This window comes from Neolamprologus brichardi, chromosome 23 (assembly GCF_056152115.1).
Source record: "Neolamprologus brichardi isolate AB-2024 chromosome 23, ASM5615211v1, whole genome shotgun sequence".
Lineage (NCBI taxonomy): Eukaryota > Metazoa > Chordata > Actinopteri > Cichliformes > Cichlidae > Neolamprologus > Neolamprologus brichardi.
The window spans coordinates 19,396,043-19,409,994 of NC_142125.1; the positions used below are offsets into that span (position 1 = coordinate 19,396,043).

The window sequence follows — 13,952 nt, forward strand, 5'->3', positions numbered from 1 at the left end:
ATCAGAGAGGAATGGTCATCAATCATCTCCTGTCTTTAAACCCCAGAATTACTGGAATACCAGCACTGTTTTTTCTTACCCAGATAAGGAGCTGCGTGATGACCACGTTGCCCTTGTGGCTGGCCAGGTGAAGCGCGTTGCGTCCATCTCCTTCTCCGCAGGTCTCATTGACCTGCTGTCGGGACCCGTGAGCAAGCAGGAGCACGACTGCACGTAGATCCTCCTCGGCGGTTGCCCTCAGCAGCTGCTGGCCCAGCGGGAGATCAGTGCAGGGCAGCGACGCCAGAAAGAGACGCTGCTCGTACTTTGCCCGGATCCAGCGCTCACGCTCCTCCCTGATGGAGAAAACAGAAACAGAAACCTTTAAGAACTGACAGCTATCTAATGGCTGTAGCATGAAGTGTCATATTGCTGCCCGAAACATGAAGCTGTAAACACACTTTTTTGCTTTGGATGTAAATTTAGCTTTAATACAACAACTAAACAAGTGTTTTTTGCCCTTAAATGCCCTTACACTCTTCCTCTGAGTGTAAAATAAGACACAGCGAGAGGCAGAGGGACAGACGTGGTGAAAGGCCAAAGGACGTGGACGCATTGTTCGCCGATCGAGTATCATTAACTGCTGATCTGTCTAATCCACAACTCTGATCGCTCTAATCTCTGCTCTAATCCCTCCGTGTAAACAGCAGCTCATTCAGCCTGCTGGGATTAGTCCAGAGAGAGGACAGAGAGGAGGGAGTGTGGGGGGGCAGAACTGCCCTGGGGGAGAGATATTGAGCTGTCCCCCCTCCTCCCTTGCCCCTCTACTCTATTCGCATCCAGTAACAACACATCCTTCAGGGGTGAGATGGGAGGTTGCAGGAAATGGAGAAAGAGTAGAGGTTAAAAACTCTTCCTACTGCCTCACTCATTTTTTACTGGCACCCAAATAATCGTTCATCTAAATTTGGTTTGACTGTTCTTTAGATTCGATTGGATTCCTTTAGATTATTGTTTGTTGAGGTAGTCTTCAATATCAACAATGAACTGAACCATAACCATAGTAACATAGTGAAGCCTCGACTTTCTGTGGTTTGGTTTGGGTTTGCACGCTCATCGACTACCAACTTGTAACTGAGAAGTCTTTAGTCAGCAAGGTAAAGGACTGATGTGAATGCCAGCATGAGTGAAGGATGTTGCTGATTGATAGATGATGGGGCACAAAATATGCAACCAGAGTGTCTACGAGTGATCAGCTGTCAGCTACATGCTATGGGCCTCAAACAAATCTCTTTATACATGGACAGTCATCCAATGCTTACACGTTCAAAGGCACTCTAACAAGTTCAAGGTTCAACCCTCAAGCAACCAACCAAGTTAAAATGACAGAGTATATAAAGGAATACTTTACGCTGAGTTAACCCAACTCATCTGTCACTTTGGCCTCTATGTACCTGCTTTTTGAGCAGGAACTCTTGCTGCTTTAGGTCTTTCACTTCAAAACATCACAGATTAGAAAATAGAATCACAATTTCAGTGCCTCTTCTACTTGAGTCAATGTAAAATTATTGCAGACCTCTTGTTGATCTCTTACAAATCACCATTTCTGCACACAATCATGCAAATAAAGCTGGGGTTTTTTTGCTTTTCCATTCTTTACCCTTGGACATACAACAGTTCTTGGCTCTTAACTGTGATTACGGCACTATACTTACACTACACTCTACACTTAAGTCACCTGTTAAACTCTGACTTAACCCATTGTCTCCCGATAGAAGAATCTGTGTGATTATAAAATTTGGTGCAGTGTGTGGAGTAAAGTGGAGATGCTGGGAGGCTTGATGGGAGACAAACTGTGGGAACAGCGAGTGTTAAAAGTTTAAAAAAGAAGTTTTCAGTCAGTGTGGGAACCTGCAGAATCTCATTAACTCTCTTCCTGGATACCAGTGTGAGTGTGTGTGCAGGGGTGTGGTGGCGGCGGCTAGCATCACGGAATGTCCCGGGGGCTTTCCCTTCCTGCCCCAGCCCAGAGAGAGAGTAGGGAGGCTGGGCTCCAGACTACGGCCGACAGCCCCCGGACAAAGCCTGGAGGTGTCGCTGGGTGTGTGTGTCTGCCTATGTTTGTTGGTGTGTGTGCTCAGCAGGGCTCTGGCCTTCTGTCCTCCAGAGGACAGGGAGGAAATGTGAGGCCACTGGACCCAGGAAACGCATGCCTTCCCCCGCCACCGGAGTTGCTAAGGGGCTGCAGAGAGCCGATGTAAGTCAGAGAAGAAGAGGGCTCAACCCTAGGTGCTCAAAGAGACTCAAACTGTTCTTTTCTGACTGGCTTCAAGAAGAAGCATGGCAGATTTTGTATTATTGCCATCATATTTAAAGCAGGTCTTCACCAGTATTTTGACCCAATGGTGTCCTTAACATGTCCTGAAATGACATGACATTTACATTCAAACAGATTATATATATCAATGTCCTGTCTTGAAATACCAGCATCACTGCTTTTTTAGATAACCTGTACCTGTTTTTTCACCAACAGAGCTTCAGTTCTGTCTTAGCACCCCCTGAGACCCAAAGCAGGTTTGACAACCCAGTGAGGTGTTGGGGTAGAAAGCCCACTCTTGTCAGTGGTGCCAAATTAGGTGCCTGATATCAACGACAGAATGTGGTCACCTCAGGCACACAGATCGGGATGTGTTTACTGTGTTTGTTTTGGTTCTGAATATAGTTGGTTGTTCGGTAGAAGCTTGAACTTTTAGAATCTATGTTTATTTTGGTACTGCTGTTGATTTTCTTTCTGTCAAAAGGGAGATAATTCTTCCCACTGTCACCATGTTTTAGCTAATAAGGTCATCTGATTGTTGGGGTTTTCTCTGTATTGTTGTAGGCTCCTTACTTTACAGTATGAAACAACTTGAAGCAACTGCTGGTGTGATTTTAGCGCTATATAAATAAGAATTGAATTGTATCTTTCGCTATTTGTTTTTTTTGTTTTTTCTTTAGCATTCTTTTGGTTCTTCAATTTGTTTGGTGGTTTATTTATTTATGTATTTGGAATTTGTTTACTGTATGTTTGAGTGGTTATTGAGGTTTTGTTTGCTGGGTTATTGACGGTGTGTTCGGGTGTTTGTTTATGGAGTGTTTGGTAGTTTGTTCACAGTATGTTTATATGAGTTTGGTTATTTGTTGAGCTTGTGTTCTGTGGTGTGTTTACTGCGCATTTGATTTAGCATTTTATTCTTCCTGTTGGTTTGTGTTTTGGTTGGAGAGTTTTTAGCGTGTGAGTTTATTGACTTCTTATTTTTTGTACGAGTCGCTTGTTTTGGTTATTGTTTAGCATATGTGTAGTTGTTTGTTTGGCTGCGTGTTCGGTGTGTGTGTGTCGCAGTAAACAGTGACTCTCCTTCATCACGAGCTAACGAGTCTTGAAAACACACAGCTCTGGACAGTGGAGAGGCTAATTGCACTAATTAACCACACAGAGCGTGTGTGTGCGTGCGTGTGTGTGACACTATGTGTTAACATGTGTCTGAATGTACGTGCTCGTGTGTGTGTCTTTTCACATCCCATTAGACAAAGAGCTGTGCCCCTGCACCAAGGCATGCTGGGTAGATAATTAAACATGAGTCCCGGTGAGATCGCTTGTGACAGGAAAACACACACACACAACACTGCAAGTATGTCAAGCAGAGCCCAGAGGGGTTATAATGTGTGTTTGTGTGTGTCAGTCAGTTAAATTAAATGATAAAAACTGCACCAGCCAGAGGAAACAAGCCTTCATGCATCTACTGTTTCTACTGTCCTCACTGCTCCGTTCACACAAACATGTGTGACATGAGCTCCTCCTGAATGAGCTCATGTCGGACGATTAGTAGGAACACGACTCTGACCTTCAGTTTATGCCGTTTTCACAGGATCTCATGTGGGCTGTCCCTTTGTGTGGTTCATGTTTTCACCGTTTCATTGCTGTAATGCTACTTTAATTTTTATTATGGCTTTGGGCATGGCATCACTGGTCTGTGGTTTGGTCTGCTAATTTGTTCTTAATAAAAGCCGTAGCATCTTAATTTATCCCAGACTTTATTCACCTCAGATGTCCTGTTCAAATAGAATCTGCAGTTTTTTTTTATGAGGTTTTCAAATTTTCTCAGAACTAAGATTTTCAGTACAAAGCTACAAACACCAGATACAAGTTTGAAAGCTGGAATTTTCAGTGAGAACGCTCCATCAAGTTGAATTTCCAAATTGGAAAGTTGCAGAAGTCACACCAGACCTGATTTGCAATCCAGTGAGTGTAAACAGGAGTAAAAATGTAAAAGTTTTACTCTTTACGACCATTGTTGTGCATTTGTGACTTGCTAAATAATAGCGCACAACACAGAATAGAAGAGGCTCTGTCTGTCAGCACAGTTTTAAAGTGCAGTATAACAGGCACTGAGTTGTACTTTAGGTAGTACTATGGAGTAAAATAAACCTTTTTTTCCTACTACTACTATTGAAATGTGACCAGTGAGGTAGGATGTCTTGACCCTCGAGTTAAAAAAATGCATTGTGACTTGGTAACATTAACTCCTTCGACTTTTGGCTTCACTACAGCGGATCATCTGCCTCCATCTCACCCACTTTAACTACATCCATGAATCTTCTCTGAGGTCTTCCTGTTTTCCTCTGGCCTGGCAGTTTCAATTATCCACCCTCCCTCCTCTGCACATGTACAAACCATTTCAGCCTCACCTCTCTAACCTGAGCTGTCCATCTGATGTACTCGTTTCCAACCCTGTCCATCCTGGTCACTAACAATGACAATGTTAGCAACTTCAACTCTGTCACTCCTGCTGTCTTTTTGTTCATACCACCTTCTCCAAATCAAACATCAAGCAGGAAGTGTGTAATGTTATCTTCCTGAGTATTTGGTGTAAGTTTTAATTCCAAAATCCAAACAAACTTTATAAATCCAATGTTCTGCTGATGTTAAACATAGTTAGATATTGGTCATACTCCGGTTTGTTCTGATAGAGGATAAAAATGAAAGAATCCCTTTAGCTAAACATGACAATCACAATTACATTATTTAAATAAAACCCTTTAAGTTAGTGTTTTGGATTGTCTTGATGCTAGCAGTGAAAAACAGAAGAATAAAACAGCAGAGTCAACTTTCTTGATGGAAACTGAAAATCTGAAGTTATACGGATGATAATAAACTTTTCAAGAGGCTTTGTGTCTTAGTGTAGCTGCTGCACCCTGTTGAAACATTAGCTGAGTAGACCTGTTGATTGACAGCTCCATCAGCGGCTGTGTTGTGGTGTTGGGTCTCGGTCTCTGTTGGAGACAGTGGGGCATAGTGTGATTTTGTTTGGGGGTCACTCAGGGCGCCACACTGGGCCCACTGTGCTTCTCCGATTTCCTGTCTGTTGTTTGAGCTCTGGAGACCTCTCATTGTGTGTGTGCGTGTATCCAGTGTGTGTGTCAATGTTACCCCTGAGCGGCCGCTTTGTCCCGCTGTGTTTACATACACACCGAGTTTCCTGCCCGGCTAAAGCCAGAGGCCCGACCGAGTGACCGACCACCGTTGGACGTCCCACCAGCTGCTCCCCCACTGCTCTGTGTGTGTGTGTTTAAGAGGGTCATCTGCCCACGACCCCACAACACAGCATTGACAGAGAGCTGAACACCAGCACACACACCCCGATAATCACACCAGGCTAATTACCATAATTACCACCAAACAAAACCTGAAGAGACCTGACACCAGAAAGAGCCCGATGGATCCTCAACAGCAGAAATGAACACTTTGAATACAGTTTGATGGAAGCAAGAGCAAAGACTTCTTATTAACTCAACAATAATTTCTCAAGTTTTAGGATAAAAATAATGTATCTTATCCTTTTTTATATTTATATTTGTCAGGTAGAACAAGCGGAAAATTAATCTGATGACTAATTTTATTTAGAACCTCACAAAACCAGAAGTGAGGCCATTTCAACTTAAAAAAACAACAACAACAACAAAAAACTTTGATACACAAAGTCAATACTCCTTTCTAATCTGTCTCAAATTCTACCAGCAAGAAAATCACCACAAACACAGTGAGGACTAAAGTCTCGCTGTTTGCTATCTTTTCTTTCACTGTTCTATTGTTTTGGCTTCATTGAGGCCTCCCCTCTGCAAATATACTGTCTGGATGCCAGATGACTAAAATATGCCACTGAATGTTTCAGGACTCACTCACCAGCCACTTGGTTTGATACACCTGTTCATCAGTTGCTTTTAAAGCAAATATCTAAATCAGACAATCACATGGGAGCAACTCAATGTATTCAGGTAGATATGGTCGAGGGGACATGATGTTCAAACAGGGCATCAGAATGAGAAAGAGATGTTATTTCCACCTTGAACACACCTGGTTCCACCTGGTTGTTGGTCCAAACATTTAATAAACTGCTGAACTACCAGGATTTTATCACACAACCACTTCTAGGGTTCACAGAAAATGATCTGAAAATACAATCATTAAATACCCAGTGAGCAGCATTTCTCTGAGAGAAGTCTGAGAATAACTCAAACTTTGAGTAACTCAAATAACCACCGAGCGCATCTCTGAAAGCAGAGCATGTCACACCCTGAAGTAGGTGAAGTACAGAAGTAGAAGACCACACCTGGGTGCTACCTTTGTCAGCTAAACAAAAAGATCGAGACTAAAATTTAAAAAAAGATTGGAAAAAAACACTAGCTAACCATTTAGGATGTGGTGGACCGGAGGATTCTCATCATGGATGTGCAGCCGATCAGCAGCAGCTGTGTTACGCTATCATGTCAATGTGGACCAAAACCTGTGTTTCCAGCATCTTTATGAATCTCTACATTGCTGTAAAGCACAAAGAGTCCAAACCAGTAGGGCTTAGGGGGTTAAACATATATCTGACAGATTTGGTAATGTCCTGTCTGAGTTTTTCGTCCATGAAGTAAAAATAAAGAAAAGTTAAATGCAGATAAAAAGAGGATTCTCCAGCTCAGCTCAGCCTGCAGAGAGAAGCTGAGATGTATGAGCCACCACACTGCTGTTAAAGCCCGTCATTAATTACAGAGTGTGTGTGTGTGTGTGTGTGGGGTGGGTGTGTGTGTGTGTGTGTGTGTGGTAATGAGCGGTAGGATTCGGGGGTTAAGAGTGACATGGTGTCAGTGGCTTCTCTTCTGGCCTAATTAGCCCTCTAATTAATAGATTAATAGATAGATAGATAGAGCGTGGATAAGAGCATCAGCTAGCTGCCTGACCTAATGTGCATTTAAGATAAATCACCGTCAAATGGAGGGGCTTCTAACAAGGTGAGGAGCAAAATGAGCCACTAATTCTGCTTTAAATCCATGCAGAAAACATGTGTGCTTTGTTTTATCTTACAGCAGAAAAGAGAAGATGAGACGAAAGAAGAAGAGAAGAGGCTGAAATCAATTAGCCTTTCTAGCTGGTCGTTAGCTGCCCTTGGATAGGCACAGATAATTAAAGGGAGGGTGGTGGGGTGAGAAAGGTCTCTGTGCGGGGAGGGAGGGGTGAGTTGGGCTGAAGTCAGCCATGAGACTGTATTAGACAGATATGGAGGGGTTAATTCGGACAGGAGAGACAGAGATGATGCAAATGAGGAGAGAAAGAGTGGGAGAAGAGGTGGAGGAGAAATGGAGCAAACCGATGGGAAGCTGATCTCTGGGGTGAAACGCAATGCTCCAGTGATGCTGCACAGATACTGAAGGGGGGAGGAAAGGGGGAGTTTTCATAAAAAGAGGTAGAAAAGGAGAAGTAACCACAGATATAAAGGAAGAGACCCAAGGAGAGAGAGACAGCAGGAAGGTAAAAATATCAGTGGCATCTTCTCTAGTGTAAAAGAAACCGATAATCCACTGCATATTGCAATGATAGTAGTCCAGGAATGCATCAACGTTAGCTCGTCATGACCACAACTGGACAATGGAAACAAATCGGTCCAACACCATCTTGGAGGTAGATCATAAATCAGAAACAGGAGGACTTAACAAGAATAAAGTTCTGCTTAATTTGTAGCTGTTGAACAAATCAGGAATGTTAACTCGTTTCTGAACCATGTACGAAACTTTGACGTGACCTTCATTTCCTTATTCTCAAGAAAACACTCGTCCTATTGGGAAAGTTTCCCAAAGATACCTTTAATCCAAGGAGAAGACACTCCTTACCCTTTAATAGCATATTCAGGGCTGTGAAAGGGTAATTGTCTTGTCCTCAAATATCAGACTTCTCACAATTTTTAAAATGCAATTTCCAGAAAAAAAATCGATATCTGGGTTATAACAGCACCTTTTTGGCACTGAAGTCTGGCCCATTTGGTTCACAGACATCTAAGATCTGATGCCTTGAATTTGTCCATACATTTATATTCAGTATTTTTGACAATTAAAGAGCCTACATGTTTTATCTGAATCAAAAGTCTGCAAACAAAGATTAAACCTCTTGATTCTTTCATAAATAAATAATATTTGGATAAATGGTTCTTTGATCAAGATGTAACAAGCCTGCACACTGTCATATTAACTCTACGAGGTCTACATACTCCTATCGGCTTTTAAAACAGTTCTCCCAAGTCTCAGCAATCAGGATACCACAAAAACAAACTAAACCCCTTCCCCCAAAACAAACCCCCCACTAAGAATAGGGTCACTTTTTATTACTGACTTTGCCCTAACAGGGTTAAACAGGTTACAATTATACCATGACGACAGTATCTAACCACATGGATGCTCTATTCAATGTTGACTGCTCCTGTTAGGAATAACCTGACTTACTGTCTACATCAAACTGAAAAAGGCTTCCTCTGTGGGAATTTCAAGGCCTCCTGTCACCGGTCCAAAAGAGGAAGTGGCCTCAGCAAAGACAGTGGTGACCCTGAAGGCTTGGGCCTCGTGGCCAGGGAAGCCATTAACATTTCCTACTAGATTAGCTGGATGCAGATAAGTGGACCTGTCTGACCACAAAAAAAAAAAAAAAAAAAAAAAAAAAGGGGGGGGGGGGGGGGGTGTTTAACGCAGTAACAGGGTTTGGACAGGACAAAGCCAAGAGCCAGATTAATCAGTAGCTCGATTTAAAACACATCAAGGTGAGATTTTATTGTAGCACAGGAGGCAGCAGAGGGGGAAAAAAGGCAGCTAATGATTAAAACTGGGGTTTTACTGCAAAAATTACCATTATGTACAAAATAAAAACAATTGCCTGATCTAAAAATACATATATTAAACATTAATAGACATTTAAACGGTGCAACAGCTCAGCTGAAGCAACATTTCTGAGGCCGGTAATGTATCTGAAATCATCTGATATGGGTCTGTTTGTATGTGTCAGGCTCGACTCAGTTTAGATGCAAAGCTTAATTTTAACTTCTTTCATAAGGTAACACCAACTTGTGCTTTAAATACCTTTGTTTTAAGTGTCCTGTTACTCTGATCAGCAAATGAAAAAATATATTAAGTTTACAGATAATCAAAACTGATACTACAGCTTCTTAAAATACATAATTGATAAGTGACTATCAAAACATGTAGTTTCTCTAATGGCCACTAAAGGCAGGCTCCAAAAGTGAGTCCATCCTCATAGACTCATGTTAAAATGTCCAAAAATGCCTACTACTAATTGGTCTCAGGGAAGGAGGTGTGATGAAGGCTTTGAAACCGGACTCTTTAAACCAGTAGGTCAGCGGTCCCCAACCCCCGGGTCACGGACCGGTTTGGTACCCAGCTGCGTGAGTTTAGGCTCGGGATGAAATTGATGGTGTTCAGGGTTTTTATCGTTAACTCGGTTTCCCTGGGTCTTTTCCTGTGCTGTAGTTGTGTGTGTTATTTTGAAATAAATATTTAGGCGTTACCATAGCTACCAGAGTGCATTAAGGGGCAGAGAGGAGGATGTTACTCTCAATGTTGTTGGTGCATTTCAGGAGGACGCTGCTAATACACTTTTTTATAATACACAATTACACAGTGAATTTGCGTTTATTCTTATATTTACAAAATACGACCAAGACAAAAACTGTGGTATCATTTTGTGTTGTTGTATTTATCCGAGACACCTAAAAGCCGGTCCGTGAAAATATTGTCTGACATTAAACCGGTCTGTGGCGCAAAAATGGTTGGGGACCACTGCAGTAGGTGATGTCACAGTGACTGTGTCCAATTTATATTCCTCAGATTTTAATATCTAAGGAATACGGTTGGTCATTTGTCTTTTCAATGTTCTGTTGGTGGGAATACTGATGGAAACAAGTCATGCCATTCTATTATTGAACAAGTCTGTTGTATTTTAATAGATATTTATGAAATCCAAACTCTTTAAAAATACCCTGAGAATTTAACTTCTTGGACAAACATCCAACCCTTTTCCTCACCCGAACAAAGTCCTCTTTTCTGTGCTTTGCTTTCATTTCTGAGGCATAAAACGCATTCACTAAATGCATGAGTGAAAACCACAAACAAATCCCTTCCTTCTAAAAGATGTGAACACAATGTGTGAATTAGCACAAATCACAAATAAAAGAGGACAATTTTTCTTAAGTGTATCGTTATGGCTCAGTGTTTGAAATGTTTACCAGCCGGCCGCAGCTCGCAGTGAACCCATTCAATCCAAACACATTACCGGCCAACGCGAGGAGAACTCTGTCCTCGAGTTTTTCCACCCCCTTTCTCCCTTTTCTTTATTGTATGAGCAATTTGCCGACTGAGCCAATTAGCCAAAGGGAGGAGGGGGAGCGGAGAGGAAGGGGGACTCGTACCGACGGCGCACAGATTCATTTCTGCTCCAGGAGCCAGCCCCCGCTGGCTTATGGCGAGCAGGAGCCCAGAGAATCCGGCGAGCTGAGAGGACGGACCGAGTCACGCATGTGGAGAGTTATTTATTTCTTCATTATTAAAATAAGGCAGAGGAGGGGGGGCAGAGGACAGCGAGGTTAATCTGATGACTCAGGCATAAAGAATGTGCATTTAGTTTGTGCTTTTAGCCCGCATTAGCATAACCTCGCCGCGATGACAAACGATGAATGGTCCGGTGATTGGCTCGTGTCAGCAGGCTTAATGTCAATAGTAAATTGGAGGGCTTGTTAGGCGAGTCGGGGGACGCGGTTACGAACAGCGGCAGGGCAGTCATGTACAAAATAATGTCTATTAGGACTAATTTAATCAAGGCCTCCCTTTTACAGATGAATTAGAATGTAGGGGCCAATTATTTTTCAACGTTTGCACTGGCCCTGCCTGTCAGGAGGCTCTCCTGCTTCCTCTCTGCGAGTGTGTGTGCGCACGCGGGGGTGTGTGTGCTGTTTAAAATGCAGGCCATGGGGCCGCCTCGGATCTGCAGGGGCTGCAGATAATAACAGAGAGATGATGGCAGGCGGGATCAGCTAGTTATCCGCCGCAGATGAAACAGAGCCCGGCTCGATCTGCACACATGGATACACGAGCACACATGTATGCAGATAATCCCACGCATGCATACGGATACAGTGTGAGCCCAGCCTCATGGGAGACACGGTGACATCTATTTCAGGCCTGACACTTCTGCCCACATGCATGTTAAATAGGGCGGCTGTAGTTCAGGTGGCAAAGCCAGGTGTTCACTAAATGCAGGGTTGGAAGTGTGATGCCTCATTCTTTAAACACATTTACTCCACTGCCGTTGGTGTCTGGACCTATTCTGCTCATTCACAGCTCTTAGACTAAAGTAATTTTGATTTAGGGTTCAAAGTACTCCTATTTATCTTATAGGTGATCTTTGTGCAGCCCCTCAGTTCATCCTATTGATTACGAAGGGCAGACAAGTAAACTACTTCTCTCCAGGTATTCATACCTGAACACAGTAACAAAAAACTGCAGTAAACTAATTAAATATGAGAGAAAATTTGAACTATGGGCAAATGTTTAGGGTTTGGATTGGGTTTGGTTCAGAAAATCGATGCTACATTTCAACTGAAGTCTCATATACTTTGGCCAAAAGTCCACTCTAACAGAGCAGGCTGTACTTGGCCCTGTTTGGAGCCCCTAAGCTCAACAGCACTCAGTCAGTCAGTCAGCAGTTTCTGTAGCAAAATGAGGCTAACATACAGCAAATTAACAAAAATTTCAAGCTGCCCCTATTCCTTAAAAAGAGCTGATGAATAATAGAAATATTAGATAATCTTTTGTGTTTTTATGCATGAACTGCCAACATGAATTAAAATCAGGTGGCCGCAAACACCTCTGAGACCCGAGGGAGGCTAAGGACCTCCATCAGTGACTGGCTGTAGTTAATAACTTCGAATCGTCCTGTATCACCATCTGATCTGCATGTGTCCATCTCAAATCACACCAGTCCAATCTGTGTTATGATCACACAGTAGAGAGGGGGAGGTGTGTGTGTGAGTGGAGGATATCAGTTTGGGTTTTATGGGATATGAAGCAGGGCTGTCCCCTCCTCCCCACCACTGGCTCTGACCCTGGGGGGCAATTATGTTGTGATGTGGCTGCCCCATTCCTCCTGGTCGCCCCATCTGGTCCCCTGAGCCCAATCCTGCTGCCTTGTCGGGCCGCCCGCCGCACCTGCACCCCGGTCCAGATTAAAAGCCCCCGGTCTAATTTTAAATCTGTTAGCGCTGGCCTTTTCTTAGGGGGGAACAAGACTAATCTGTTCCCATAAAGGGCCCTTTTTCTTTCCCCTCTCCTGGCTCCCAGCACCGACAGACCTGCTGCTGAATTATTACTGGCCACGCATTTGTCATGCGGGCCCCGATGTTAAGTGCGTGGCGGCACCGCGATGCATGGCCCTGCAAGTTCATCCTTTTGCCGACCTCATTCATGCTCATTTTTCTACTGTCTAATTAAGGTGTGGCTCCCCAGCATCTACATACCTCTGCCTCCCCCTGTTGTTCACACTGAAAACTGATGTGACGGCTTTCAGCAGGACGTAAACCCTTGTTTTAATCTGTTAACGAGCAGTGAATTGGTAGTAATAATAAACCTGTTTGAATCCTTGATATCACCATGATTCATGATTCAGAGGCGCATATACTGCTGGTAGTATGGCTGCAGGTAACTGACTGGAAGCACTGGACAGCGTTTGGTTTATCATCTCCATCTCAGCAGAAGATCTCAGTGAAACAATGAACATAGGCTGTGAGCATGCTCAGATGTGTGTGTGTGTGTGTGTGTGTGTACATAAACAGGGGAAGACGCTGACCCTCTGTGATAGACTACCAAAGGTCAGCAGTTGGCGTGAGAGAAGTAACAGTGGAGGGGGAGGGAGGGAGCTGCCAACCATGTTGCCAGCAATCACCTTCCCAGTCCAGTGGCCAGGAGCTTGGATTAGCGGTGCTGTCACTTGCTGTCCGCTCAGGCCTGCTAACACGCTGAGCCCGAGCAGGCCTAAGGTGCTGGTGTTGATGCGCCACTTGACACGTAATTAAAACAATGAGCCGCGGCGCCGAGAACCGGCGACTCGGGGTGTTGCGGCAGCAGTGTCGACGGAGCCTGCGAGGCCCCTGTGGGTGCTCCGGGATGGGCAGAGAGCCCAAACTTAGCAGCCCCTTCAGCGGTGGCCTCAGCTGGGCTGTGGCACTGGGCGACCACGCCAGCTGAGGTGATGACGGCTGACCGCGGGGCAGCCAGAGGTTAATGGGAACGTTTAGAGGACAACGGAGCCTTTTTGTGGTTTGTGAGCAGCAAGAAAATAAATACTTCTAACAGGATCCCTCTGGCGCAGCAGAGCTGGCACAGTTGGTGTTCATCCACACTGTACCCACCCTGCGCCGTTCCCTTCTTTGCCACTGCGAGCGACGCACGTCAACAAGTATCTCCCCTCACTGTGAAGCATTGCAGCGCTGAGCAGGCGTGGCAAGACCTTGCATTCGGCGCGATGAGCTCCAGCCCTAAAACGATTAGCAGCGACAGTACTCGCTCCTCATCCTCACCGCGACTCGCTGATGTTAATGAGACCTGGACCAGCCGTC

General features: G+C 44.1%; 1 protein-coding gene across 7 annotated transcripts in view; it reads right to left on the reverse strand.

Annotated features, from left to right (window-relative positions):
* The window catches only part of agap1 (ArfGAP with GTPase domain, ankyrin repeat and PH domain 1), a 185,051-nt gene that overhangs the window by 5,686 nt on the left and 165,413 nt on the right, over positions 1 to 13,952 (reverse strand). For all 7 annotated transcript variants that reach the window (XM_006800302.2, XM_006800304.2, XM_035911846.2 and 4 more), the window contains one exon: positions 80 to 335. In XM_006800302.2, coding sequence (XP_006800365.2) covers positions 80 to 335 — 256 coding nt within the window. The remainder of the gene's footprint in view (positions 1 to 79; positions 336 to 13,952) is intronic.